General features: G+C 39.2%; 1 protein-coding gene across 4 annotated transcripts in view; it reads right to left on the bottom strand.

The window, feature by feature from the left end:
• Positions 1–328: 328 nt before the first annotated feature.
• Positions 329–26,376, bottom strand: part of VWA8 (von Willebrand factor A domain containing 8) — a 294,392-nt gene continuing 268,344 nt past the window's right edge. For all 4 annotated transcript variants that reach the window (XM_073345760.1, XM_073345752.1, XM_073345743.1 and 1 more), the window contains 5 exons: positions 22,924–23,049; positions 21,175–21,333; positions 8,909–9,007; positions 7,000–7,238; positions 329–4,641 (listed from right to left, as the gene is read on the bottom strand). In XM_073345760.1, coding sequence (XP_073201861.1) covers positions 4,533–4,641; positions 7,000–7,238; positions 8,909–9,007; positions 21,175–21,333; positions 22,924–23,049 — 732 coding nt within the window. In that variant the 3' untranslated portion in view covers positions 329–4,532. The remainder of the gene's footprint in view (positions 4,642–6,999; positions 7,239–8,908; positions 9,008–21,174; positions 21,334–22,923; positions 23,050–26,376) is intronic.

The following is a 26,376-nucleotide window of genomic DNA, read 5'->3' as shown; positions in this document are numbered from 1 at the left end:
CCTGGATAAGAACCCAATTTTGAAGACAGGGGCCATACTGCAATTCAATAGCACTGCTCCTGTTGTATGTTTGTCTTTCCATGGATTGTTACATAAATTAAGAAATTAAAATTTTACAAAGGAAGACTCTGAGCTATAGCATTACATACATAATGATTTCCAGGCATGTCTGCAAAGGAAACTAAGCTACAGATGATAGATTGTAACGACATAAACTTCAAAATATGTAACTGAATGACTGATTGGGTCAATGAGACAAGGTGGGTGAGGTCATATCTTTTATTGGACCAACTTCTGTGGGTGAGAGAGACAAGCTTTCGAGCTTACACAGAGCTGAAGAAAAGCTGGTCTCTCTCACCCACAGAAGTTGGTCCAGTAAAAGATATGACCTCACCCACCTTGTCTCTCTGGTATCCAGGGACCAGCACAGCTACACCACCACGGCTGGAGTCAGTGTCAAGGATTAGCAACCTGCTCTTAATCTTTTCAAGCTTCTATTTAGGCGCTTTATACTAACACAGGGCATTTTACAAGTAACAATACAAGGCTACTTTAAGTTTTTAAATGTGCTTGTCTAATGCACTTTTCACATTCCAACAGAATACATTCTGTCCTCTTTTTATACCATTTGCTGCAGTATGCATCATAATCCTGATGGTAATAAATACATCAAACTGCCTCATGCTGCTTGAAATGAAAAACAACAAATAGTACGATTACACTTTATACACACAATCATTTAATGATTTTAAAGAAAACCAATTAAAAATTGCATTATTAGAGGTAGCCTTAAGATTACTTAAGCAAGGATGCTAATGACACATCAGTTGCAGTAAATCAGAACCCTACAATAACAAACAATAATATCCACGCAATGAAGCAATGGCAGTTCAGTAAATAATAGATTTGTTTCAAACTCCTAAGATGGTATAATTAACAGTGGGAAAAGGAGAAGTCATATGTCATTTTAAGATACAATAAGTCTTATTAAATCAAATGGCAATTTAAGGGGATTGTTGGTACATGTGCTTTGATGGACTCTGGAATATTTGGTGGACTCTGGAATGCTAAACAGGCAGTGCGGAAGTGAACAGCTAATCAAGATGTTTTTCATAATTGTTTTAATTAAATGCACATTTGAAAGCTCTGTCATGACTTAAGGACACAGAAGACCAGTGTGAGTTTGCTAAATTCTTCTATTAACTGTCTGAGCAGCAGAAATTTTTTTTGTAGATTCTAGAAGGAGGGGAAGAACAGCTGCTATTTTGATTTCTCAATGCCAGAGTGATGGATATTAAAGCAGGTGAGATATAGAGAGTCCAGACGGAATTTCTCATATTATAACAATGTAAAGGGACACTGTCAGGTCAACTATGTCCCAGAAGTGAGAGACATAAGTAAAAACCCTTCCAGAACCAACTGAAATCATTTAATGGTTTGGGGCAGGGGAGGCGGTGGGGGGCTGTCTTAAATTCCACCGGAAGATGCTTTTTAAAAAATTCCCTTGAAGTGTTTGGGTTGAAACTGATGCAGCATGTTGTTAGTACATGGAATCGGAAAATAAAATTGAATAGATACTGGCTGGAAACAAAATAAAACAAATATTTTCATTGTGCCAGGTGAAAGAACTGCACATAATTCAATAAACAGCATAAATAACTAGTACACGAGATTTTGAACATTTTTAATAATCTGAGGTGATGTGAGCTATACTTTTTGTAAACATATTTACCCTTGTCAGTCTCCTTTTTAAAATGTTAGTTCAAATTTAATCTAAACTACTCTACTGTGTCCCCAAAAGAAATACCATTAATCTCTATTGCAAAGATAATGAGGTCACTGAAGTAAACGGAGTTACACCAGAGATGGATCTGTACAATCAAGTGGTCTACAGCAGTGCTTCTCAAGCTAGCTGATGTGGGGGATCGGCAATTTTTTTTTCCAATGTGCGTGCAGACTGGCAGCCGATGGCTCGCAGACCGACACCAGTCCACGGACCACCACTTTGAGTAGCACTGGTCTACAGTACAGTAAGTACGATAAAATCTTTAGTTAATTTAAAAGGGAAAAGTATTTTCCTAACTGTAAGAATCTTTAAGGATAAAAGTAGAGTTTTGAGAAATTGCAAAAAGTTGAGTGCTAAGGAGTAATAATTCCATTTAGCACTGTTATACTTAGGGGGCTGTTATACATACAATGAATGTATTTATAAGTCTGAGAAGCTTATATAATCATATTTTGACATGTGTAGGCAGTAACTGTGTGATTTGTTTTTTAATCCACTCACAGAGTAGCATCCCAGTGATCTCTTCTCCTCAGGAAGCATAAGACAGTCCAGCTGGGTGTTGCTTTGATTGCCTGGCCAGTTTTTAAACTCATTTTGAATTAGGTTTACCTGTGGAGTTTAGTTTGAACAACTACTTCACAATATTGGTGAAAGACATACTGCCATGGTATTAGGTATCTGGCAGAGGGGGCAATTTAATTTGGCTTTTCCACATCCCAGGTGAGTGCTCTAACCAATGGGCTAAAAGTTATAAAGTGGGAACCAGGCCCACTGCCTCCTCCGGCTGGGTTTTGAGTGGGACATTTGAGCACTCCTACAGTAGCGGACTCTGCACATGATTTAGACGGCTGAATCCCAGTCTTCCCTGGTTTGTGACTTGCTTTGGGACTTGGGCAGGAAATCAGTGTTCGACCGCATGCCCAGAGGCAGAAACAGAGGGGCCTAGGGCACTTTTACCCTGAAATGTTAGGTGCTGAGCGAGTTTAGGCACCTACAGAGTTAGGCAGGAGTTTTCTGTACTGCAGTAGAGCCATACCTGGCACTTAGACACCTAGCTCCCAGAATGCCTCAGTCTTTGAGTTGCTGAGCACTCTTGACTGCCTTTGTACTTGAATGGAGGTTGAGGGTTCTCATCATCTTACAGGATTGGGTCCATAATGCTGCTGCGGGATTGACATGGTGGAAAATGGCAAGACTAGCAAAAATGCATTATGGTACATTTAAAAACTGTGATGGTTTTGTAGAAATGAAGAAACAAACAGATTCTCTCTCATCACCCCTCATCCCTCCCAAACAGCATCTTTAATGTAGCTAGAAATGTTGTAGGAGTTAGGAATCTCATTTTTGCAGTGAAGTACCACAACTTCTAAGCATGATTGGAGACAGTGCTCTTTCCTGCATCTTTCATCTCTTTATAATAATCAACCATGGGGCAAGAGTCTTTTTATTGGTGGTGATGAGAGCTAACAGTTACTCGCGGTAGGATAGTGAATTCAATTTATTATGTATTCCAGTGTTCCTGAAGCACAGTGATTGCAAAAGTACTATTAGTTAGCTCATCTATAGGGATTTTCATCTTCAAAGTGCTGTACAAACTTCAACCAATTTAATTCTAAAGCAAGAGTTCCTGTTTGAGAATGTGGAAATGGGAGGAAAATACTTACAATAGAAAAGATGCAGAGTGAGAATGTTCTGTATTAAAAGAAGACCCCCAAACAAGATTTCCTACCAAAATAAAAACCACATACTTTTACTCTCTTGATCTATTTTTCCTTGTTACTTATTTTCTTCTTTATTAAAAGTGTTTTTCTGACACACAGATCTGCCCTCCAGCTCCACATTTTAGAAACCAAAACAGAACATGCAAAGAGCTCTTGAAGTGGAAGCAAAATGTAAAAAAACCATGAGCGCATCCAGCCTCTGGGGGAAGAGGCCCTTTCCTAGGATTCCTGGCAACAGAGAAACTAGATGTCATCAACTGCTACCATGCAGTGGCAAAGTCATGGTGGTGCACCCTTTTGAAATGTTCATAGATAAGTCTTAGACCCCTTTCAACTCTGTCTTTCCAGGAAAAAATAATTTAACTTTTTTCTAGGGATTTTCACTATTCTGAGTTGTGCGCCAGATCCAATAATGTATGTTTATACTGCAATGTTCTGAGCTTCCAGACCATTCTATTGTTCCTGACATCCAACAGCAAAGGTCAGATGCAGATCAGGATGAGCAGTCTTGTTTGAATGTGCAGTTACTTGCATTTCTAATTCTGAACACAGCACACACAACAGTGGGGTAGATTAGCTGTGTCCGACTTGCACATTGCTGTATAACTTGGTATTCAACCCCAAGAAACACTGATAATAAAATCGAGTAAAATGATGCTGTCCCAAAGAGCTGCTGGCAATATATCTGCCAGAATGGCCACAAACAATCTGTTATCTGTCTCTCTGTTCATTTGTCACAGATATTCTGTGCACTACATCAACCCCCTTGTACTCTCTTACCCCTCTGAATGCAGAACTTTAAGTCACCTGATGGCTATGCTGTACGATTTCACCAAAAATCTAAGCTACACAGTGTTATTTTTGGTATTTTGATTAAGCGACTGTAATATTTCAACACGAAAATTATATTTATCAGTTTTATAGTTCTTATCTTCAACAGGAGCTAATTTTGTCTTTCACCAGGCAGCTTGTTTCTGAATTGTGTTTGTTACAATGTCTAATTATTTAATAGTAACAGGAACGTCTTAGGCACTGGACAACATGGTGGATGTAAAGATCTGCTGCAAGATTTGGGGGATCTGCTTGGTATCCAGGGCAATAAAAGACCGGCCTGCTGGTAGCATCTTCTGCAGCCTACGGATCAGAATGGGGGAAAAAAAGAATTACCATTACAAATTATGTTTCTCACAGCAAACCAAGGAGTCCTGAGAGTTCCTTAAGAAAGGATGTTTTTACTTTTGAATACCTTGCTGATACATGCCATTCACACTGCGGCACTATGCAATGAAAAGCTTGGGAAAGCAGCAGTGCAAGGAAACACTGAAAGCGGTTATGTCACAGAGGTCTTTTCAGCAAGACAACTGACCTGTTTCTACAGATTTCCATTCCTTTGTTATGGTCACTGTTTCTGGTGTGTGAAAATCTCTGCTGAGATTAAGGTACCAGTGACCAAACAAGGTATTAGCACAGCTGATCTTCTAGAAACAACTAAAAACTCACTCTCTGAGGGGAATCATTTAGTTCATTTAAAAATGTTACTGTACTAACCTGACAAAGTGTTTGGGAAACTTTAACTCCACCCCACAGAAACTACTGATTTTATCTGGTTTTATATATTGGCTATAAATGTGCGGTTGATACTTCAGCTTCTAGCCTAGGTTAAATTGAATTCATGTTTTTCTACAGCTGCTAGCCCGAGGCCTAAGGTAGTCAGCCTTGTACATTTTTATTCAAAGCTTTTAATAGTACACAAGATGTACATAACAAAATTCACATCACTAATATTTAATCAGCAGTTTTGGTGTATACTGTTTCACTGATTTTTTAAAACAAGTTTTAATTTATATTTGTGTCCCACTGTCATTTCCCTATAGACTATAAACTCAATCCCAGAGATCGCCCATTTGAAATGAAAATATAAGCCATGTGGAAAGAAAAATGAATAAAAACAACTCCCTTCCCGCCTTCCCACCCAAAATTATATTTTAAAGGAAAGCTTTGCTTAATTATGCACATACATGCAGTTGTATTTCAGTGACACTGTGTCGTATATATATTCCAAATCTAGTAAATTGGTCAAATTGATAACCTCTTTTCCTCAAGGATGAATATGAATGATGAACCCATTTTTCCAGTCAGAAAAATAAAACTCAATCTCCAATAATATTTCAAAATAGGAGCTCTTTATGGGGAACACAAACAAAAGATTGATGGAACCTGCAGAAATTCAATGAACAGCAACCACTGTGCAGCTGCATATTCCAAACCTTTTAAAATTATACCACATGTTGTGGCCTAACTCCTTCTGGGCTTGATCCTACCACCCTTTCAGTCAATGACTTTTTTTTTTAAAGTAGAATTGGCCCTTTAACATTAGTGGTAACTGGCACATGTTTATGATAGAGATAATAGCTTTGAATCATATGTACCAGTGACTGGGCAGCAGATGCAGAAGGTTGGCTTGTATAAAAGTTCTCTGTCTCCCCTGTACCATCTCAAGCTATGACTAGGGCCCCACCAAATTCCCAGGCATGAAAAACATGTCACGGACTGTGATAGCTGATTTCCCACCATGAAATCTGGTCTTTTGTGTGCTTTTACCCTATACTATACAGATTGCACAGGCCAGACCAGCGTTTCTCAAATTGGGGATCCTGACCCAAAAGGGAGTTGCTGGGGGGTCGCAAGGTTATTTTAGGGGGATAGGGGTATTGCCACCCTTAACTTCTGCACTGCCTTCAGAGATGGGCAGCAGGAGAGTGGCGGCTGTTGGCCAGGTGCCCAGCTCTGAAGGCAGCGCCGCCGCCAGCATCAGCACAGAAGCAAGCGTAGCAGTACCGCGACCCCCTCTACAATAACCTTGCGACCCCCGCACAACTCCCTTTTGGGTCAGGACGCCTACAATTACAACAACGTGAAATTTCAGACTTTAATAGCTGAATTCATGAAATTTACAATTTTTAAAATCCTATGACCATGAAATTGACCAAAATGGACCGTGAATTTGTTAGGGCCCTAGTTATGATATAGGCTATGTGTATATATATGTGTGTGTGTATGTCTATATATATATATATATATATCTCAGAAATATAGTTAGTAGTTAGACTATATACATGTATTTTTAACTCCCTCGTTAGGGAAGAGTCCATGGGTGCCGATTTGTGGCCAAAACCTTAATTCCGTAGTGGATTTATGCCTTTGAAAGCCGCTATCTTGGAGCCAGAGAACTGAATGGACTCCCTCTTGATGCCACCAATGTCTTGAACTGGCTGGAAAAGGTTGCTGATAAGTAGCATAAGGCCTGTGCTGTCACCACTGCTCATCAAACGACATGGGACAAGAATCAAATCTTACCGACCTGTCACTTAGAGCAGAACTCTGCTTGTTGCTTGGTCATTGCACCGACATACATTTTTCTGAAAGCACTCTTTAGAGTCATGAAAACGGCAAATCATTGTATTTTTCAGGGACTAGCAGCAATATATTTACCTGTCTGCCTGGTCTCCTAAGGATCCTATGAATACGGCAAAAGCATTAACTTGAGGGTTGATGGTCAAGGTTTGGGCAAATCTTGCTGGTGGGATACCATATCGTTCAAGGTTTGCATCGCTTAAAACTATGACAAAATATTCGTCAGCCTCTTCTTTAGCAATTTCACGAACAGCATGCTCCGTCCCTTCCAGGGTATGGTCTCCGCTCATACAGAATTGAGCATGGGCGTGCATTATCTGGGTACACAACAAAATCAAAAGGAAATGTATAGAGAGAACTATTCCAAATAAAACATACATTCTAGCTGGTATGAAAGGGAGCAAACATTCTTCTAAGCCATATTAAGTGAAACACATTTATTAATGTGCATTCTGCTCCAGATTTTAGAGAATATGCAGCATTTTAGGATTCAGTCAAAGGTTCATTTCACTCAGTACAACCATAAATTCTTAAAATCCAATTTGCAATGTCAGAACTGGAAGAATCACATGGAGGGAATTTGGCTTTCAGAACTAGAGAGTGAAGAAGTAAAACACTATGGTAGGCTGGAGATTGGGTTTCCCCATTGCTATAGATCTGAGGGAGAATACCCTGACCAAATCCCATCTGTTCATAATGTATATTAGACTAATGGACTTCAGAATGAAGTGTTATTGCCAAATATAAGACTCATGATCAGATTAAAGAATTTTGTGGCCCTATGCACTGTGGAAATGGGGCCCCCACCTTTCTTAAAGTGCTTTCGTCCCATACATGCCACCCCCCGCCACAAATCGCAGAATGCCCCTCTCTCCCCACCCCACACACAGACCCCTGAATGCCCCTCCTATCCCACATATACCTACAATCCTTCACCACCCCACCTATCCTGACAGCCCCCCCCCACATCCCAGCAGCCCTAACATGCATCCCATTCCGCAGGCCCCAATATTCTGCACTTACCCCATAGCCCACCAACAACTCTCCCCAGCTCCTCACCACTGCCCTCCGACTCAATGCTCCCATCCCAGGCTAGGGCAGCTCCTCTCAATCCCAGTCGCCCAGCTCCACTCCCTCCCCTTTCCCAGCCCACATGCACACGGCCCTGAACTGCTCAGGTCTGGCCCAGCTACTCCTCCATCACGACAGAGGGGTGTTTGCCCCAAATCTGAGTGAGTGACGTTGTGACCTGGTGCACAAAGTGGCTGCAACACCCAATTTTGTTTTTGTTTGGTGGTGGGGGCCCTCTTTCAGTGGGGCTCCGTGAAAAAGTGCCACAAGTGAACATTGGTTAATCTGGGCCCGCTCATGGTGACAAAACAGACTTTAAAATGATTTAAACGTATGGTTTACAAAACAAGGAAGAAATGTGTTATTCTGCAATGGAGAATATGGAGGACAAAGCCATTTCCTATGCAAAAGCTAGTACATAAACATGACAGTACATGTTCGCTTCGCCATGATGGTTTAACACCTTTCCAGTCTAGGAGTTTACATACTCTTACGGCTATTACAGCACTTTATGGCTTCCAAGCCCTGTACAAACAAATATTAAGGATCACCCCCAGAGTTTCACTCACCAGTGGCTACATGTTAACAATAATATTTTTTATTAACAGAGAGCTTTCCATGTAGCTGCACCAACTGATCAGTGTGTATGGAACTTCCTATAATCATTAATGGACTGTTTAGGACATAGATCCCAAAGAGATGCATCCTTATTCTATTACTACGGCACAGGTTTTTTAAAAGTCGAAAAGTTTTTTCCCCAGCTTCGTGTTTACATACATGACTCCTCCTATCCCTCCTTTGCCTACCTTCCAGCAACTTCCCTCTCTTTACTTTTTGTATTCTGTGACCTGTAGGAACTTATCCTCAGCATTTTAGAATCCTTGATTATCCAGAGCTATTTATTAAGAGGATTTACCTTAATAATCTCTAATCTTTGTTTATTGTTCTTGGGAACTTTGTCACTCCCAACCAATGCAATGTTGAAGCCATCTCCTGAATGTCCAACGATATCGTACTGCAGGAAAGAGAATTAAAGAGTAATCTGTTAAGAATAAGGAGTGACTGCTGACTCAGAATGACATGAGGTCTGATCAAAGGCAATTTGCTTTTAACTAAAAGATAAATACTGACTGCAGTTTACATTTATGATCAGTTTAAAGGAACTGACCACAATTTCTCACTACCACTAAAACACTTTTGCAAGATAAAATTGCCCAAACTAATGAAAATAAGCATCAGTAACTCATTATATTTCTTGGGTCTGATTCTGACTCATTCCACCAGCTTTACAGTGGTGTTAAGTGAGATTAGAATCTTAGCTTTTCACACTGCCCATTTTATCTGTAGAGTTACAATTTACTCTCTTCTCCCTGCAATCTGGCACACAAGAAGTGGATTGTTAAAGAGTAGCTCTGATGTTTGAAAAGCTGTTTATGTGACCTCCGTTCTGATCTGGAAAAAAAAAAAAAAGTGTTACGTGCTATTTTTTAAAATCCATCCTTCACTTTTTAGGTCTGCACAATAGATCAAAACCTATGGCTGGATATACCCAGAGGGGTGAGTTCCAAGAGCCCCATTATGTTTTCTGATTTTTAATAACGATAATAATAGGATTGCATTCAGCATACTTTGGGCTTAGTAGAGAAACAAATCCAGTACAATAATGGTCACACGGTGAAAGCACAGTGCTCAGTATTCAATACCGTATCGCTTCCAAAAATTATATATATTTTGTCCAAAACAATATGGGTTACTTTCTAAATTACATAAAGTGCAGAGATGAGGTTCTCTTGCGTTTAAGGTTGTATGACTCTTTCATAATGTACTATCTCTTTGGTCTGGACCTTCTAATTTCTTCCCCAGATGGCTGTTCTGACACTGATGTTAGCGTACCAACTTTAAGGGTTTCAGAGCAGCAGCCGTGTTAGTCTGTATCCGCAAAAAGAAAAGGAGGACTTGTGGCACCTTCGAGACTAACAAATTTATTTGAGCATAAGCATTCGTGAGCTACAGCTCACTTCATCGAGCTGTAGCTCATGAAAGCTTATGCTCAAATAACTTTAAGGGGGTATTCCATATTTTGCTGCCTGGGAATACCACCCTGCTGCTTAGCACAAGACAATACTGAATGAGTCTTTCACTCTGAAGCTACTAGGTTCAACTTGAATTTAGATGATTTGTGAAAATAGGGTTTGAGTAGCTCCTAGTCCACACATCACAAAACCAAGTCACAGTTTGGTATGCTTCTCATTCCTGTATGAGAGAGATCCATGATCCATGCTTCTCATTCCTGTCTGAGAGTTGTCTATGGGCAACTGCAGGCCAAGGCAAAAAGGTATCTGAAAAACTACTTGGAAGCTTGAGCACCTGGCTGCAGTAGGACTGACTTAATCAATGCTATTAGTCTCACACTTTAAGAATCATTAGCACAAAAAGGCTTACGAAAGCAGCTTCCCAAATAACAACTATTATAAAGAGAAGTCAAATGCAGAACATCTTGGCCTTCTGTTTATCTTTCAGTGTCTAGCAGCAGACAATGCTTTTTCTCATGAATGCCATTGGGAGAAAAGATTAAGTAAGAATTAAGAACTTTGGGTGTGACCCTGGTGGAGGTTTGTTTTTTTTTTTTGTTTTTTTTTTTAAACATAATGCAAGTTAGCCTCACACATTAGCCTCACAAGCATGGCTGCACACACAAGGGAGATTAAAGAGGCTATAAACATAAAAAATTCAGTAATAATGGGGGATATCAACTATTCCCATATTGACTGGGTACATGTCACCTCAGGATGGGATGCAGAGATAAAGTTTCATGACACCTTAAATGACTGCTTCTTGGAGCAGATAGTCTTGGAACCCACAAGAGGAGAGGCAATTCTTGATTTAGTCTTAAGTGGAGCACAGGATCTGGTCCAAGAGGTGAATATAGCTGACCCACTTGGTAATAGTGACCCTACATAATAAAATGTAGCATCTCTGGGGGGAGGGAGAACACCAAAGCAGCCACCATGGTAGCAATTCATTTCAGAAAGGGAACCTACACAAAAATGAGGACATTAGTTAAACAGAAATTTAAAGGTACAGTGCCAAAAGTGAAATCTCTGCAAGCTGCATGGAAACTTTCTGAAGACACCATAATAGAGGCTCAATTTAAATGTATATCCCAAATTTAAAAACATAGTAAGAGGACCAAAAAAGTGCCACTCTGGCTAAACAACAAAAGTAAAAGTAAAAGTAAAAGAAGCAGTTAGAGGCAAAAAGGCATCTTTTAAAAAGTGGAAGTTAAATCCTAACAAGGAAAATAGAAAGGAGCATAAACTCTGGCAAATGAAGTGTAAAAATATAATTAGGAAGGCCAAAAAAGAATTTGAAGAACAGCTAGCCAAAGACTCAAAAAGTATCAGCAAAAAATGTTTAAGTACATCAGAAGCAGGAAGCCTGCTGAACAACCAATGGGGCCACTGGACGATCAAGATGCTAAAGGAGCGCTCAAGAGAGATAAGGCAATTGTGGAGAAACTACATGAATTTTTTGCATCAGTCTTCGTGGCTGAGGATGTGAGGGAGATTTCCAAACTTGTCCCAGCTTGAGGTGTCATTAGAGGAGGTTTTGGAACAAATTGATTAACTAAACAGTAATAAGTCATCAGGACCAGATGGTAGTCACCCAAGAGTTCTGAAGGAACTCAAATGTGAAACTGCAGAACTACTAACTGTGGTATGTAACCTATCATTTAAATCAGCTTCTGTACCAGATGGCTGGAGGATAGCTAATGTGACACCAATTTTAAAAAAAGACTCCAGAGGTGATTCCGGTAATTCCAGGCCAGTAAGCCTAACTGAAGTACCATGCAAATTGGTTGAAACTATAGTAAAGAACAGAATTATCAGACACATAGATGAACACGATTTGTTGGGGAAGAGTCAACATGGTTTTTGTAAACGGAAATCATCCCTCACCAATCTACTAGATTTTTCTGAGAGGGTCAACAAGCATGTGGACAAGGGGGATCTAGTGGATAAAGTGTACTTAGATTTTCAGAAAGCCTTTGACAAAGTCCCTCACCAATAGCTCTTAAGCAAAGGAAGCTGTTATGGGATAAGAAGGAAAGTCCTCTTATGGATCAATAATAAGTTAAAAGATAGGAAACAAAGGGTAGGAATAAATGGTCAGTTTTCACAATGGAGAGAGGTAAATAGTAGTGTCCCCCAAGGATACCAGTACTATTCAACATATTCATAAAAGATCTGGAAAAAGGGGTAAACAGGGAGGTGGCAAACTTTGCAGAGGATACAAAACTACTCAAGATAGTTAAGTTCCTGTGAAGAGCTACAAAGGCATCACAAAAGTGGATGTCTAGGCAACAAAATGGCAGACAAAATTCAGTGTTGATAAATGCAAAGTAATGCACATTGGAAAACATAATCCCAATACATATAAAATGATAGGGTCTAAATTAGCTTTTGTCACTCAAGAAAGAGATCTTGGAGTCATTGTAGATAGTTCTCTGAAAACATCCACTCAATATGCAGAGGCATTTAAATGATTAGGGGTATGGAACAGCTTCTACGTAAGGAGAGATTAATAAGAGGCTGGGAATTTTTGGCTTGGAAAAAAGACGAGTAAGGGGGGATATGATAGAGGTTTATCAAATCATGACAGGTGTGGACAAGAAGAACAGAGAAGTGTTGTTCACTCCTTCTCATAACACTAGAACTAGGAGCCACTAAATTAAATTAATAGGCAGCGGTTTAAAACAAACAAAAGGAAGTATTTCTTCACACAACACACAGTCAACCTGTGGAACTCTTTGCCAGAGGATGTTGTGAAGGCCAAGACTATAACAGGGTTAAAAAAAGAACTAGATAAATTCCTGGAGAATAAGTCCATCAATGGCTATTAGCCAGGATGGGCAGGGATGCAAAACTATGCTCTGAAGTGTCCCTAGCCTCTGTTTGCAAGAAGCTGGGAATGGGTGACAGAGGATGGATCACTTGACGGTTACTTGTTCTGTTCATCCCCTCTTAAGCACCTGGCATTGCCCACTGTGGGAATACAGTATACTGTGCTCGAAGGACTATTAGTCTGACCCAGTCTGGCCGTTCTTATGTTCTCTTTAGAGTTGATTTACAGCCCATGTGTGTTACAGCACAAATCAAATAGCCCAGTAATGCTTAAATTGGTGCAAGCTTCATTGACTTAATTGATTATTGCACTACTTGGTGCTGAATTTTCTAATACCATCGGATGCTCTGTGAAAGATTTTACTCTGGGTATACAAACTGCAAAACACAAGTCTCCCTAAATATCATCTTTTAGTTCATTACTTTTCTTCAGAAGTTAGTAAAAGTTCATTCCACTCTGCTGTTAAATACAGCACATACTGTGTTGTTGCTACTGTGCAATTCAGAAAGTGTGCGTGAAATGAGAAAAATATCATCTTCCACTGCTGCTACCGCACTCTGCACCGAGATGTTGCTTTTTTCAAAGGAGTAAGGAAAAATGAAAGGCCATGTGTGTTGAATGGAAAATGTATTACAAATCAGACAGGCTTTTGCTGGAAGGAATACCAGCTTCCAAATCCCCTCCTGTTCTGGACAACACTAAATATACCCTTTAATACTTTTATTTAGCCTGCCACCCACTTGACTTTAAAAAAGAAATTATGTTGCCAAGCATTACAGAACATTTCTGCTTTTTCCTCTTCCACTTAAATGGCACTGCCTCTAACGTCAGCTTCTCAGCTGTGGCCTCCCGAATTGTGTATACAAAATGTGTAATGCTCCCTTTTAATATCACTATAAATCAAAAACTTAAGACGTTTCCCCAACAATTATATAGCTTGCAGTTCATGGAACCATTTCTGAAGATTTTTGAAACCCTCATAAAACCTTTGCTGCATAGTCTAATAACAGAGTTATGGCTCTTGATCTAAAACCATAGGACTTTGTACTTTATATAAAGCACAGAACTAACGTCCATCTTAGGAGGTACTGCATTTTCAAATAGGTTCACCATGTAAGATGGACAACACTAGAAAAGATGCTGTAATAATTTCAAATCTTCAAAATGACTGTTATTATAATGTGTATCCTGGCATTTGCACATGTGAAAAGGGGTAGATGGATATGCAGGTGCACCTTTTGCATGCACGATTTAGGAGTGGCCTTTAAAAATGTGACCTCCTGGAGTACTACACAGTTAGCAGTGGTAGTAACATTTATTAAATGCCAACAAGGAGCTCAGCCACTTACAGGACAATTGGACACAGAACGATGCATGTTACCTTCCCCAAGAAGCTTAGAATCTAAATAGACAGCACAGAATGCACTGAGAGACTTGGAAGAAGGTTCAGTTCTAGAGCTTCATTCTCCTCTCTCCCACACCTTTAATATGTTGAGTTAGAGGCTAAACCCTTGTGAGATGCATAGAAGAGGTGATTTTGGAGGAGGAATTTAAAAGATGGCAGTTAATTTAGACCAACTGATTCCCTGATCGTAGAAAGAGTCTCCCTTCTCTTCCTCTCTGAACAAGGCTGTCCCTATGAGAACTGGAAACAAATAGCCACCTTGGGCATAAAGGCGAACAGATAGACAAGAAATGTCCATTGTCACTCTTTGAACCTTAAATGGATCACTACCATATTGTCTGTCTTGGAGCAACCACATTGTGCATTTTTAGTTCTTGCCCCTTAATAAAGTGAAGTAGCAGAGGAAAAAAAAAAGGGAGTCTACTTCATGTATCATGTAATCAATATGTCAGGCCTAAAGACTAATCTGACAACAAGGAAATCCTTGTCTCATGGGATGGTGACCAACAGGGTAATATATATGTATTGAGAAAGCACAGTGAAGAAGGGAAAAAAGTTCTCTGATTCAGTCCCCTTTTCAGCAGAGAACTAATTAAAGCACAAGAACAAAAAGTGGGCACAGGCTGGCGAGTGGTTTTAAGTAGTCAAAAATAGAACTTTAATAACAGGAGCAGAGAATTTCAATATGTAATCAGTTCTGAACATTTTGCTTATACTGCTGCTTCACAGATCCACCAGACCTTGCACCAGAAACTCCTAAAATCTGCTCTTAAATGGCTGCTTCTCTGAGAGATTAATCCAGTGGTTTTCAACCTTTTTTCATTTGCAGACCCCTAAAAAATTTCAGTTGGAGGTGGGGATCCCTTTGGAAATCTTAGACATAGTCTGTAAACCCCCAGGGGCCCAGGGACCACAGGTTTGAAAACCACTGCATTAGTCTACAACAGGAAGAGGTATCAGCAAGTATCTCTGAAGGTCAACAAATTCTGTCAAACCAAGTTATGGGAAGGGCGTGGGGAAAGGTGGAGGGATAAGAGAGAAAAGAAGAGAGTGAAGGCCATTTAACTCTTGCCTCTAGAGAAGTAAAGTAGCAGAGGGAAAAAACTGTGAGTCTACTTCATTTATCATGTAATCAGTAAGTCAGGCTACAATTCCCAAACACTCTAAAGACTAGTCTGATAACAAGGAAACCTTTGTCTCATGGAAGAGAGATAAAAGGATAGTATGTATGGGGGAAGCACAGTTAGCTCAACAAGAGTTAGCTCAGCTGTGGCTGGTGCACCCACTGCCCTACAATTTCATGGGTCCAGGGCTCCCCCATTGCCCATTTGGATCAACTCTGCTGGTCAGTGCAATGTGAGGCCATTTTCCCTCATTGCCAACTTTGGAGAGAACAGCACTAGTGATGACACTGGTCTTCTGCAGACCTTATGCTCCAATTGTGTCTAGTTCTTATGAAGCAGCAGAGAGAGAAATGGAGAAAGAATAATATCTCACTTGTCCCAGATAAGAGCTGCTCTAATTCAAGATGGGTCCAGCTGGGGCAGAATCAGGGAGCTATATCTAGCTCCCTGACACCACCTCCATTCTCCTATACTGAACAGAGATCTGATGCACGGGAGAACTGAGCTAAGGTCCAACTCAAGTGCAGCAGACATAATGCAAGAGGAGAATGCCTCCTTGGTGTGCCACAAATTTCCAATATCCTATCCACCACTATTATGTTAAGTATAAAATGAGCCTTGCAGTTCTTTACGAGAGTGGCAATTGTCACAACTAATAACTGTGTTCCGTTTTTGTGTGACTATTTTTATAACCATTAAGTTGGTTGTTAAATGGGTGACCAATACTACAATTAACTACACTTTTAACTATTTATATGGCCAAATATGTGGCTTGGCCCTATGCATTAGGGGACATGCCCAGCCAATTGAAATTATTTCTGAATACGAGCTGATGATCTGTAACCCACAGAGCGGGATCTGAGATTTTTAAGGCCAGAAGACAGCATTGCAATCATCTAGTTGGACTTCTTGCATAGCAGAGGTTATAAAACCTTGTCTAGTAATTTCTGCACCAAGGCACCATTATTTCTGTTTGAGCTACAGCCTATTAAAGACATCCAGCCTTTAAATCTAGACTTCAGGTGACAGAGAATCCAACATATGCCTTGGGAAGTTGTTTCAAAGATTTATTGCTCTCACTCTTAAAAATGTGCACTTTCTTTGTCTCATCTAGTAGAAAAAGGTGTAACAAAATCCAATGGTTGCAAGCTGATGATAACAAGCCATCTACTATCGGAAATCACTTCTCCATATAGGCACTTGTAGATCTCTTAACCTTCTCTTGGACAAAATGACTGAGCTTCTAAAATCTCTATCAGGAACATTCTCCAGACCCGGTACTCATTCTTGTAGCTCTTTTATGAACCCTTTCCTATTTTTGGAAGTGTGGACATCAGAACCGACAAAATATTCCAGTAATGGTCTCACTAATGCTGTACACAGAGGTCATCCCACCTCTCTACTCCTATATGTTATTCCTCTGTTTATGCATTCAGTGATGGCGTTTGTCCTTTTAGCTAGAGCACTGCATTGAGAACTCATATTTAGTTGGTTAACTACCATTACCCTAAATCCTTTTCCATGTCCCTACTTTCCAGGATACTGACTCCTATCATGTAAGTGCGACCTACATTTGTTGTTCCTAGATGTATGGCCTTGCATTTGGCTGTATTAAATGAGCCCACCTTACCAAGCGATCCAGATGATTGCTCTCCATACCTGACCTACCCCTATCATTGTTTACCACTCTACCAATTCTTGTGTCATCTATTTTGCCAACAATGATTTTATATTTTTCTTCTCATATAAGGGAACTGACCAAGTACCAAAATTTAGAGGAGATGGCAACAAAAACTGGAACAAAGAAAAAAATTCTGGATCCTTAAATTGAAGACATTTGCAACTCAGGGTTTAAGGGTAACCAGCAAAGGAAAAAATAGGCTTTGTCTTTTAAAAATTTCTTTACTTTGATTAATGAAGGCCTGAAAGTTTGTTTTTCCTTGTTTCTTACATCAGAAATTCAAATCTTGTTTTGTCATTTCCCAGAAGATACTATGGAAGATTGGTAAGATTATGCCACCAGAGAAGCTATGTAAATAGGCTTAGAAGGAGTCGATTTTTATGGATAAATGTCGTAAATGTCAATTTCACCATACACACACAAACCCACTGCACATTATTTCCTTTGATTGTAACTGAAATTTATGGATGGGCAAAATAAGAACAGCCATACTGGGTCAGACCAAAGGTCCATCCAGCCTAGTATCCTATCTAGTGACAGTGGCCAATGCCAGGTGTCAGAGGGAGTGAACCTAACAGGTAATAATCAAGTAATCTCTGTCCTGACATCCATCTCCATCCTCTGACAAACACAGGCTAGGGACACCATTCCTTACCCATCCTGGCTAACAGCCATTAATGGACTTAACCTCCTTGAATTTATCCAGTTCTCTTTTAACTGTTATAGTCCTAGCCTTCACAACCTCCTCAGGCAAGGAGTTCCACAGGTTGACTGTGCGCTGAGAGAAGAAGAACTTCCTTTTATTTGTTTTAAACCTGCTGCCCATTAATTTAATTTGGTGGCCCCTAGTTCTTATATTATGGGAACAAGTAAATAACTTTTCCTTATTCACTTTCTCCACACCACTCATGATTTCATATACCTCTATCATATCTCCCCTTAGTCTCCTCTTTTCCAAGCTGAAAAGTCCTAGTCTCTTTAATCTCTGCTCATATGGGACCCGTTCCAAACCCCTAATCATTTTAGTTGCCCTTCTCTGAACCTTTTCTAATGTTAGTATATCTTTTTTGACATGAGGGGACCACATCTGTACGCAGTATTCAAGATGTGGGCGTACCATGGATTTATATAAGGGCAATACGATATTCTTTGTCTTATTCTCTATCCCTTTTTTAATGTTTCCTAACATTCCATTTAGTTTTTTGACTGCCGCTGCACACTGCGTGGCCGTCTTCAGAGAACTATCCACGATGACTCCAAGATCTTTCTCCTGATTTGTTGTAGCTAAATTAGCCCCCATCATATTGTATGTATAGTTGGGGTTATTTTTTCCAATGTGCATTACTTTACATTTATCCACATTACATTTCATTTGCCATTTTGTTGCCCAATCACTTAGTTTTGTGAGATCTTTTTGAAGTTCTTCACAGTCTGCTTTGGTTTTAACTATCTTGAGCAGTTTAGTATAATCTGAAAACTTTGCCACCTCACTGTTTACCCCCTTTTCCAGATCACTTATGAATAAGTTGAATAGGATTGGTCCTAGGACTGACCCTGGGGGAACACCACTAGTTACCCTTCTCCATTCTAAAAATTTACCATTTATTCCTACCCTTTGTTCCCTGTCTTTTAACCAGTTCTCACTCCATGAAAGGATCTTTCCTCTTGTCCCATGACAACTTAATTTACTTAAGAGAATTTGGTGAGAGACCTTGTCAAAGGCTTTCTGGAAATCTAAGTACACTATGTCCACTGGATCCCCCTTGTCCACATATTTGTTGACCCCCTCAAAGAACTCTAATAGATTAGTAAGACATGATCTCCCTTTACAGAAACCATGTTGAGTTTTGCATAACAATTTATGTTCTTCTATGTGTCTGACAATTTTATTCTTTACTATTGTTTCAACTAATTTGCTCGGTACTGATGTTAGACTTACAGGTCTGTAATTGCCAGGATCACCTCTAGAGCCCTTCTTAAATATTGGCGTTACATTACCTATCTTCCAGTCATTGGGTACAGTAGCTGATTTAAAGGACAGATTAAAAATCTTAGTTAATAGTTCCGCAATTTCACATTTGAGTTCTTTCAGAACTCTTGGGTGAATGCCATCTGGTCCCAGTGACTTGTTACTGTTAAGTTTCTCAATTAATTCCAAAACCTCCTCTAGCGACACTTCAATCTGTGACAATTCCTCAGATTTGTCACCTACAAAAGATGGCTCAGGTTTAGGAATCTCCCTAACATCCTCAGCCGTGAAGACTGAAGCAAAGAATTCATTTAGTTTCTCTACAATGACTTTGTCATCTTTAAGTGCTCCTTTTGTATCTCGATCGTCCAAAGGTCCCACTGGTTGTTTAGCAGGCTTCCTGCTTCTGATGTACTTAAAAACATTTTGTTATTACTTTTTGAGTTTTTGGCTAGCTGTTCTTCAAACTCCTTTTCGGCTTTTCTTATTACATTTTTACATTTAATTTGGCAGTGTTTATGCGCCTTTCTATTTACCTCATTAGGATTTGACTTCCACTTTTTAAAAGATGCCTTTTTATCTCTCAGTGCTTCTTTTACACGGTTGTAAAGCCACAGTGGCTCTTCTTTAGTTCTTTTACTGTGTTTTTTAATTTGGGGTATACATTAAGTTGAGCCTCTATTATGGTGTCTTTGAAAAGTGTCCATGCAGCTTGCAGAGATTTCACACTAGTCACTGTACCTTTTAATTTCTGTTTAACTAACCTCCTCCTTTTTGCATAGTTCCCCTTTCTGAAATTAAATGCCACAGTGTTGGGCTGTTGAGGTGTTCTTCCCTCTACAGGAATGCTAAATGTTATTATATTATGGTCACTATTTCCAAGCGGTCCTGTTATAGTTACCTCTTGGACCAGACACTGCACTCCACTCAGGACTAGATCGAGAGTTGCCTCTCCCCTTGTGGGTTCCCGTACCAGCTGCTCCAAGAAGCAGTCATTTAAAGAAAAATGCTGTTTGAGAACTTATTAGAGTTTGATTTAAGGATATTTACATTGTATATTTTGACATGTGATGTTGACAATTTATGTTTTAATGGTTATAAGGCTTTACCTTCTCAAATCTCAGTGTCTGTCATAAATAATTATTGTCTGATTCCCCTGTTTTCTGACACCCACAACTTCACAGAACTGTGAAAATTTAAATAGATAAAAATAGAAAAAAATGCATAAAAATAAACACCGAATCTGTCAAAATAAAAAAAAACTGAATTCTGCCAAGTCAATATGTAAATAAAAATGGATTGACTGAGATAAGGACAGGATTTTTATTCATTCTATTTAAAACTTTTCATATTTTGTTTTGATTAACATCTATTTTAAGTTATATGCCTGAACAGCTGGAAGAAAGGTCTTTACTAAATATCTGACACCTGTACCCTTTCAACTAAGGGCTGAGCTCTCATGCTTTGGTTCTCCAAGAATGACCTCCAGCAAAACAGGGAACTCCAGACCTGGCATCCTTATTTCTAAATTTAAGAAAACTTTTCAAGCCATATTTATATATCATAGAGAAGAAAAAGGGAGGAGGGCATAAACCCAACTTTTATTTCCCTTATGAATTATCTGAAATGAGGTTTGGGTCTTATACCAGTCAGTGTGAGAAATAGACACTTTTCTTATGTTCAGATCATCATAGCAGGATTGGAAACAATGGCGAGTGTAGCGGAGGGGAAGGACCTGGTTCTTCTTCCAGCATGTATGCATGGGTGTTTGAGCTCTGGTCACCAACAAAGGCTAGTCATGCTTGTGCGTGCATTGAGCTCATGTCCCTGTGTTTTATAGGCTTAAATATTTCTGTTTAAAAAAAAAAAGTTTCATAAACTGAATCATAATCTGCACTCATAGTGTTCAGTGCTTCCTATCCAGGGGCTGGTATTATTTTCAGGCTGCTAGCAACAGATTTAATTAAGTCTGTATTTCCTTACATGAATGAATAATACTCTTTGGCGAGACAGAGTAATGAAATCCTTTTTTCCACTGCCCGTACGCAGCCTGTGCAAGTACGCATTACCACTAAACTCCTGGTCCAGCTATAATTACCTTAAACTTGTGCTCGTAATTCTCAAAAGCTTCCATGACCATGCAGACAGCCTCCATGGAACGCTCTAGTCGACCATCTACCCCGTTAAAGCGATACATGCTGCCAGAAACATCCACTACCAGGCGCAGACGCTTAGGCTTCTGCTGAGGGCTCCCAAGCTATGAGAGAAAAGTACCAGAAAGAACTTTATGATTGGGAAAGCCACAGTTTTGATAAGAACAAAACACTTTAAAAGGAGTTATCACACACTTTTCAAAAACACTAGACAACAAAAACTCAGGCCATCTCTCTCTAGCAAGTTCAGATTATGTTTAAAAAAGGTGAAATTATTTGAATTTTTCTGATTAATAGTTGAGAAAAATTTATTTTAGATACCTGAATCTAGTCTCTTTCTTTCTCTGTTCTATATACTCAATGGCTGGAAACAAAATACGACGATTCCACACATTTATAGGGAAAATACCTTTGCTGCTATATTTCTAATTAACAACATTTTATTACAATAGAAGGAATCTCAAAAATCCAGTTTCTGCCAAGCGTCGTAAGGGTAACGCCTCCTTGAATTATGGTACTAAAGGGGACTCCTATAAGATTGTAAAGTTTGTCTGCTGAAGTTAATACCTTTTTAAAAATGTGTGAAGTCTTTTTCTGATTAACTCCTCAATTTTGTACATTCTGACTGTAAAGCTTTCCCCACTCCCACTTCCCCCTCTCCCTTAAATGTCTGTTTTAACAATTTCTGTCATACTAGATTCTGGAAAGGTATTTTATCCCATATGGAATGAGACAAGTCTGGATTCAAATGAAAGGCTATTAAAAGATGGTCTGGCAAAAAAACAAATATTTAAAACGTTTCTTTATCTGTAACTGATTTCCAAATATTTCTCTTTCATTCAGCTAGCATTTGATAATTTTTAGTTTAGTTTCTTCTTTTTATTATTAATGCAAAGGACTGCAATATCAACTTCCCCCCCATCCCACTGAAGCCCATGTTTATATATTTTAATTCAAAATGTAAAATTTCCTTCTTAGCATTTTCCCTGCTCTTTTTATAATGTATTGAAAAATACAAAACCAGCACTTTGAAGAGTACTAGAAATTAGGATATTATAGCTTTTCCCTTACTGAGCTCTGATGTAGGATGGCTAGGCTGCATAAGCTGTTCAAAACAACAAATAGTGAGACCATGTAGCATGAAAAATAATTTAGAGAGAGTTGTATCAAATATGTATTTAGCTACTGAGAAGAAAGCTGTTCTAAATGATTGTTTGCAAAATAAAATTCCTTCATGTGTAAACTTTAAACATTAAAATTAAAAATAATCTGCTATATTAAATCTGGCTATTACAATATAATGATGATCAAGACAACTAGTCTTAAAGTTGCTTTGTTGGTGTGTGTCAACTGGTTTCTCTTTCAATGACTCTTTCAATTCTAACAAAAAATTTTCTGACGAACATCCAAAATGATGAGTAGTCATAAAATAGTAGATTTTTAAAAGCTTTTATTTAGGTTTTAATTATTCACTCATTTTCTCATTAATTTTATATTAGAATTGTTAATTTGCAAATCCGAAAACCTGAGTGCGGAAAGTTTTCTTATATCATGATAAAGTGTGTTAGTGAGGAAAGATGTGATGGTCATTTCATTTTATTTAAACTTGTTAACCATCTTTACTAGGCTAGCATAATGGAGCTCAAGAAACTAGTAAACTCGTTAGCTGCACCCATTAGTTATGGAATACTTACTTCTGGCTCAAGCTCTCCCCGTCGTTTATAAATGGCTTTTTCTCCTGTTAGTCCATCAATTATTTTGGCATCATCTAACTCTCCAATAGCTTGGTGTCTCAGCCATTGTCTTTCCTTACCCTTGGCCTACAAGAGAAAAGCATCCTTAATTCATTCAGTGCTGCTGGAACATTTTACACTGTTTAAGAGATACAGAACATGACACAAATATGGGTTTTCTTTGTAATTATGTGACAGCTCTGGCACAAGTTGGTGAAATCCGAACACATTTTCATCAATGCCTGGTCTCTCTTGCTGAGGGACTAATTATTGCTGACAAAGAATATATTTTTCTCCACAATTTTTGTCACTTCTAAGCCTTTTCACATACAGAATTTGAAATATGGACCATGTAATCTTTGCATTTTAATTGCAGATATGTTGGAAAATAGTACGCAAATGAATCTATGCAGAAATCCATAAAGCTAGAGGGACAGGCACAACAGAAGTGTTTTCCATCCAGGTATTGTGACAAAATGTATTGGATGACTAAAACAGAGGCAAAACTCAACGTTATCACGTAAAAATACCTACACTGAAGGAGACATGCATCTGAAGAAGTGCGTTTGAAGTGGGTTTTTTACCCATGAAAGCTTATGTCCTAATAAATTTGTTAGTCTTTAAGGTGCCACCGGACTCCTCGTTGTTTTTATGTAATGGAGTATGAGTGGTTCCTTTTCTAACAGCATTCATAATAATCTGGTATGCAATTTACAATCAAAACATTGCAAATAGTAATAATCAAGAAATGCTAACAATGCAATCAAGAAATGCTAACAGCATTTTGGGCTGTATAACTAGGAGCATTGCCAGCAGATCCAGGGACTTGATCATTCCCCTCTATTCGGCATTCGTGAGGCCTCATCTGGAGTACTGTGTCCAGTTTTGGGCCCCACACTACAAGAAGGATGTTGAAAAATTGGAAAGAGTCCAGCGGAGGGCAACAAGAATGACTAGGGGGCTGGAACACATGACTTATGAGGAGAGGCTGAGGGAACTGGAATTATTTAGTCTGCAGAAGAGAAGAATGAGGAGGGATTTGATAGCTGCTTTCAACTACCTGAAAGGGGGTTCCAAAGAGGATGGATCTCAACTGTTCTCAGCGGTAGCAGATGACAGAACAAGGAGTAATGGTCTCAAGTTGCAGTGGGGTTGGATATTAGGAAAAACTTTTTCACTAGGAGGGTGGTGAAGCACTGGAATGGGTTATCTAGGGAGGCGGTGGAATCTCCTTCCTTAGAGGTTTTTAAGGTCAGGCTTGACAAAGTCCTGGCTGGGATGATTTAGTTGGGGATTGGTCCTGCTTTGAGCAGGGGGTTGGACTAGATGACCTCCTGAGATCCCTTCCAACTCTGATATTCTATGAGTCTCAGACAATGCACTTTTTGCAACCATGGTTGTTTGTGCATTGACTGTTAATACTGATGTACCATTCTCTACAGCTCAGTCCTGCAGTCCATACGCTAGTAATACTCCCACTGAAGTAAGCTCTGAAGACTGAAGAATTGGGTGCTTAGACAAAAATAATGTATTTAAGAACATTTTCAAAGGATAGTTTCACAATGACTTGCATGTCAGAGGGTCCATTTGAAGATAGCACAGTTTATTTGCTGAGTGTGGGTTTCATGTTTCACTTAATGTATGATCGGATTCACAGGATCTCCACTTTAACCCACTGGTCCTGGCAGTACAGCTGAGATTTTCATGGAAAGAGAGAATTATTTGGGAGTGAAATGGGATGGTTTGTGTGTGTCTGTCTCCCAACCTATGAGAAGTTGGACATTATACTCCTTTCCTGTAAATTCAACATCAGTGGGACTGGATTAAGGTGTAGGTATTACAGATCTTTGCTAGTGCTCCTGGAGTCACCTGATTATGAGGATAACAGGGCTTAAGTGTCCTCTTCATGGTCTCTCATTGTCCTCACAGACCCTGGTTCTTTCAACTGTTAGAAATGTCAGTTTGTCTTCTTTTGAAATTACCTCTCATCGGAAATCTTCTGAAGCAGGGACCATGCTTTGCCAATCCCAGAGAAGTTCAAGATGCACACCTGGAATTTGAGAGGACAGATCTCTGAAACTTTGTACACTGTGGACAGCTATTTGATGACCCACTACAGTCCACAAAAAATTCTACATCCCAGCTCACTGCCTCTGGCATGTGTTCAAATGTAGGTGTTCTGAACATGTCCTCAGTTTGAAATCAGTTCTAGAAAAACCTACTTTTGGGTCTTAATTGATGGATTCATTAAAGGTCTGACCTTTAAAGCCTTACGTGTCCAGATGTCTTTGTTAGAAGTCTTCTGTTTACACTCTGGAAAAGGGATTTAGCTTAACACCCATACTTCTAGGTTCTCCAGGCAGTGAGAAAACCTCACTTTCCACTTCAAGCCCACATAGCCAACTGGATACTGAATTTCATAGTGGAACAACTGATGAAACAGGTGTCTTATTTCCCAGATGGGCAAGGACAAAGGTTTTAAAACTGTGAAAGCCACCATCTTCATACTGGTTGGGGAAGCAGTTGTAAATCTTGTATGAGACTGGGCAGAACTCATCCTTCTTATTCAAGAGCTCATTCTACAAGATCTACTTCCACTTCAGGAGCAGAGAGGAATATGAGGAAATCTGCAAAGCAAATGATTTTGGCATCTTTTCTGATTCATAAAGCATTACAAAGTGGAAGTCTCATCTTCCTCTGATGTTGCCTTAAGTCAATAAGTTTGCAGTCTGTCATCCTGCCTTGGTTCCTTTTCTGACTGTTTTAACTTCCAGATGATATATACACACCCTATCAAAATTTCACAAGTGATGGCCAGTTTGCCCTGTCTCACACAGAGAGACACACACGTGACAGGAACAATAAAATGGGCTGAGATAACATTTTGTTCACAGCATTGACTACAAGCATTTGAGCATGGATGGGTCTTTAACACACCAAGTTCTGAGGGCTGCTGTTCTTTCAAGTATTTGTGATCAACTTCCTCTTGGTCGACAGCAAGAGAAAAACAGCAGAAGGCAATAAAGTTTCAGCTTCACTGAGCATATTCTTAATTAGTTTAGTTATTGTTTACACTGACAAAGTTATAGCTTTGAGGATATTCACTACTGAAGGAAAAGATGTGTGGAAAGAAAATGTTTTGACTAGCGGCATGGTTCACACTAATCCTATTCTCTTAGTCATTTTCAGAGATGTGTTTCAGGTGATGATAGCTTCTTCTTGAAGATGTTTGCTATTCTGATTATGCATTAATTAAAAGTATTTGAGTTGTAAACATCTTAAGGGAAAAACGAGTTGACATTGTTCTTTTCCTGCTAAAATTTGAACTAGTTTCTTCTCCAAAACACTGCTAATTTATTTAAAATATTCAATGACTATCCCTTCTATGTAGAATTGCATACAGTTCCTATTCTA

Source organism: Lepidochelys kempii, chromosome 1 (assembly GCF_965140265.1).
Source record: "Lepidochelys kempii isolate rLepKem1 chromosome 1, rLepKem1.hap2, whole genome shotgun sequence".
Taxonomy (NCBI): Eukaryota; Metazoa; Chordata; order Testudines; family Cheloniidae; genus Lepidochelys; species Lepidochelys kempii.
Note: the sequence above shows the minus strand (reverse complement) of the source record. Positions and strands in the feature narration are given on the sequence as shown.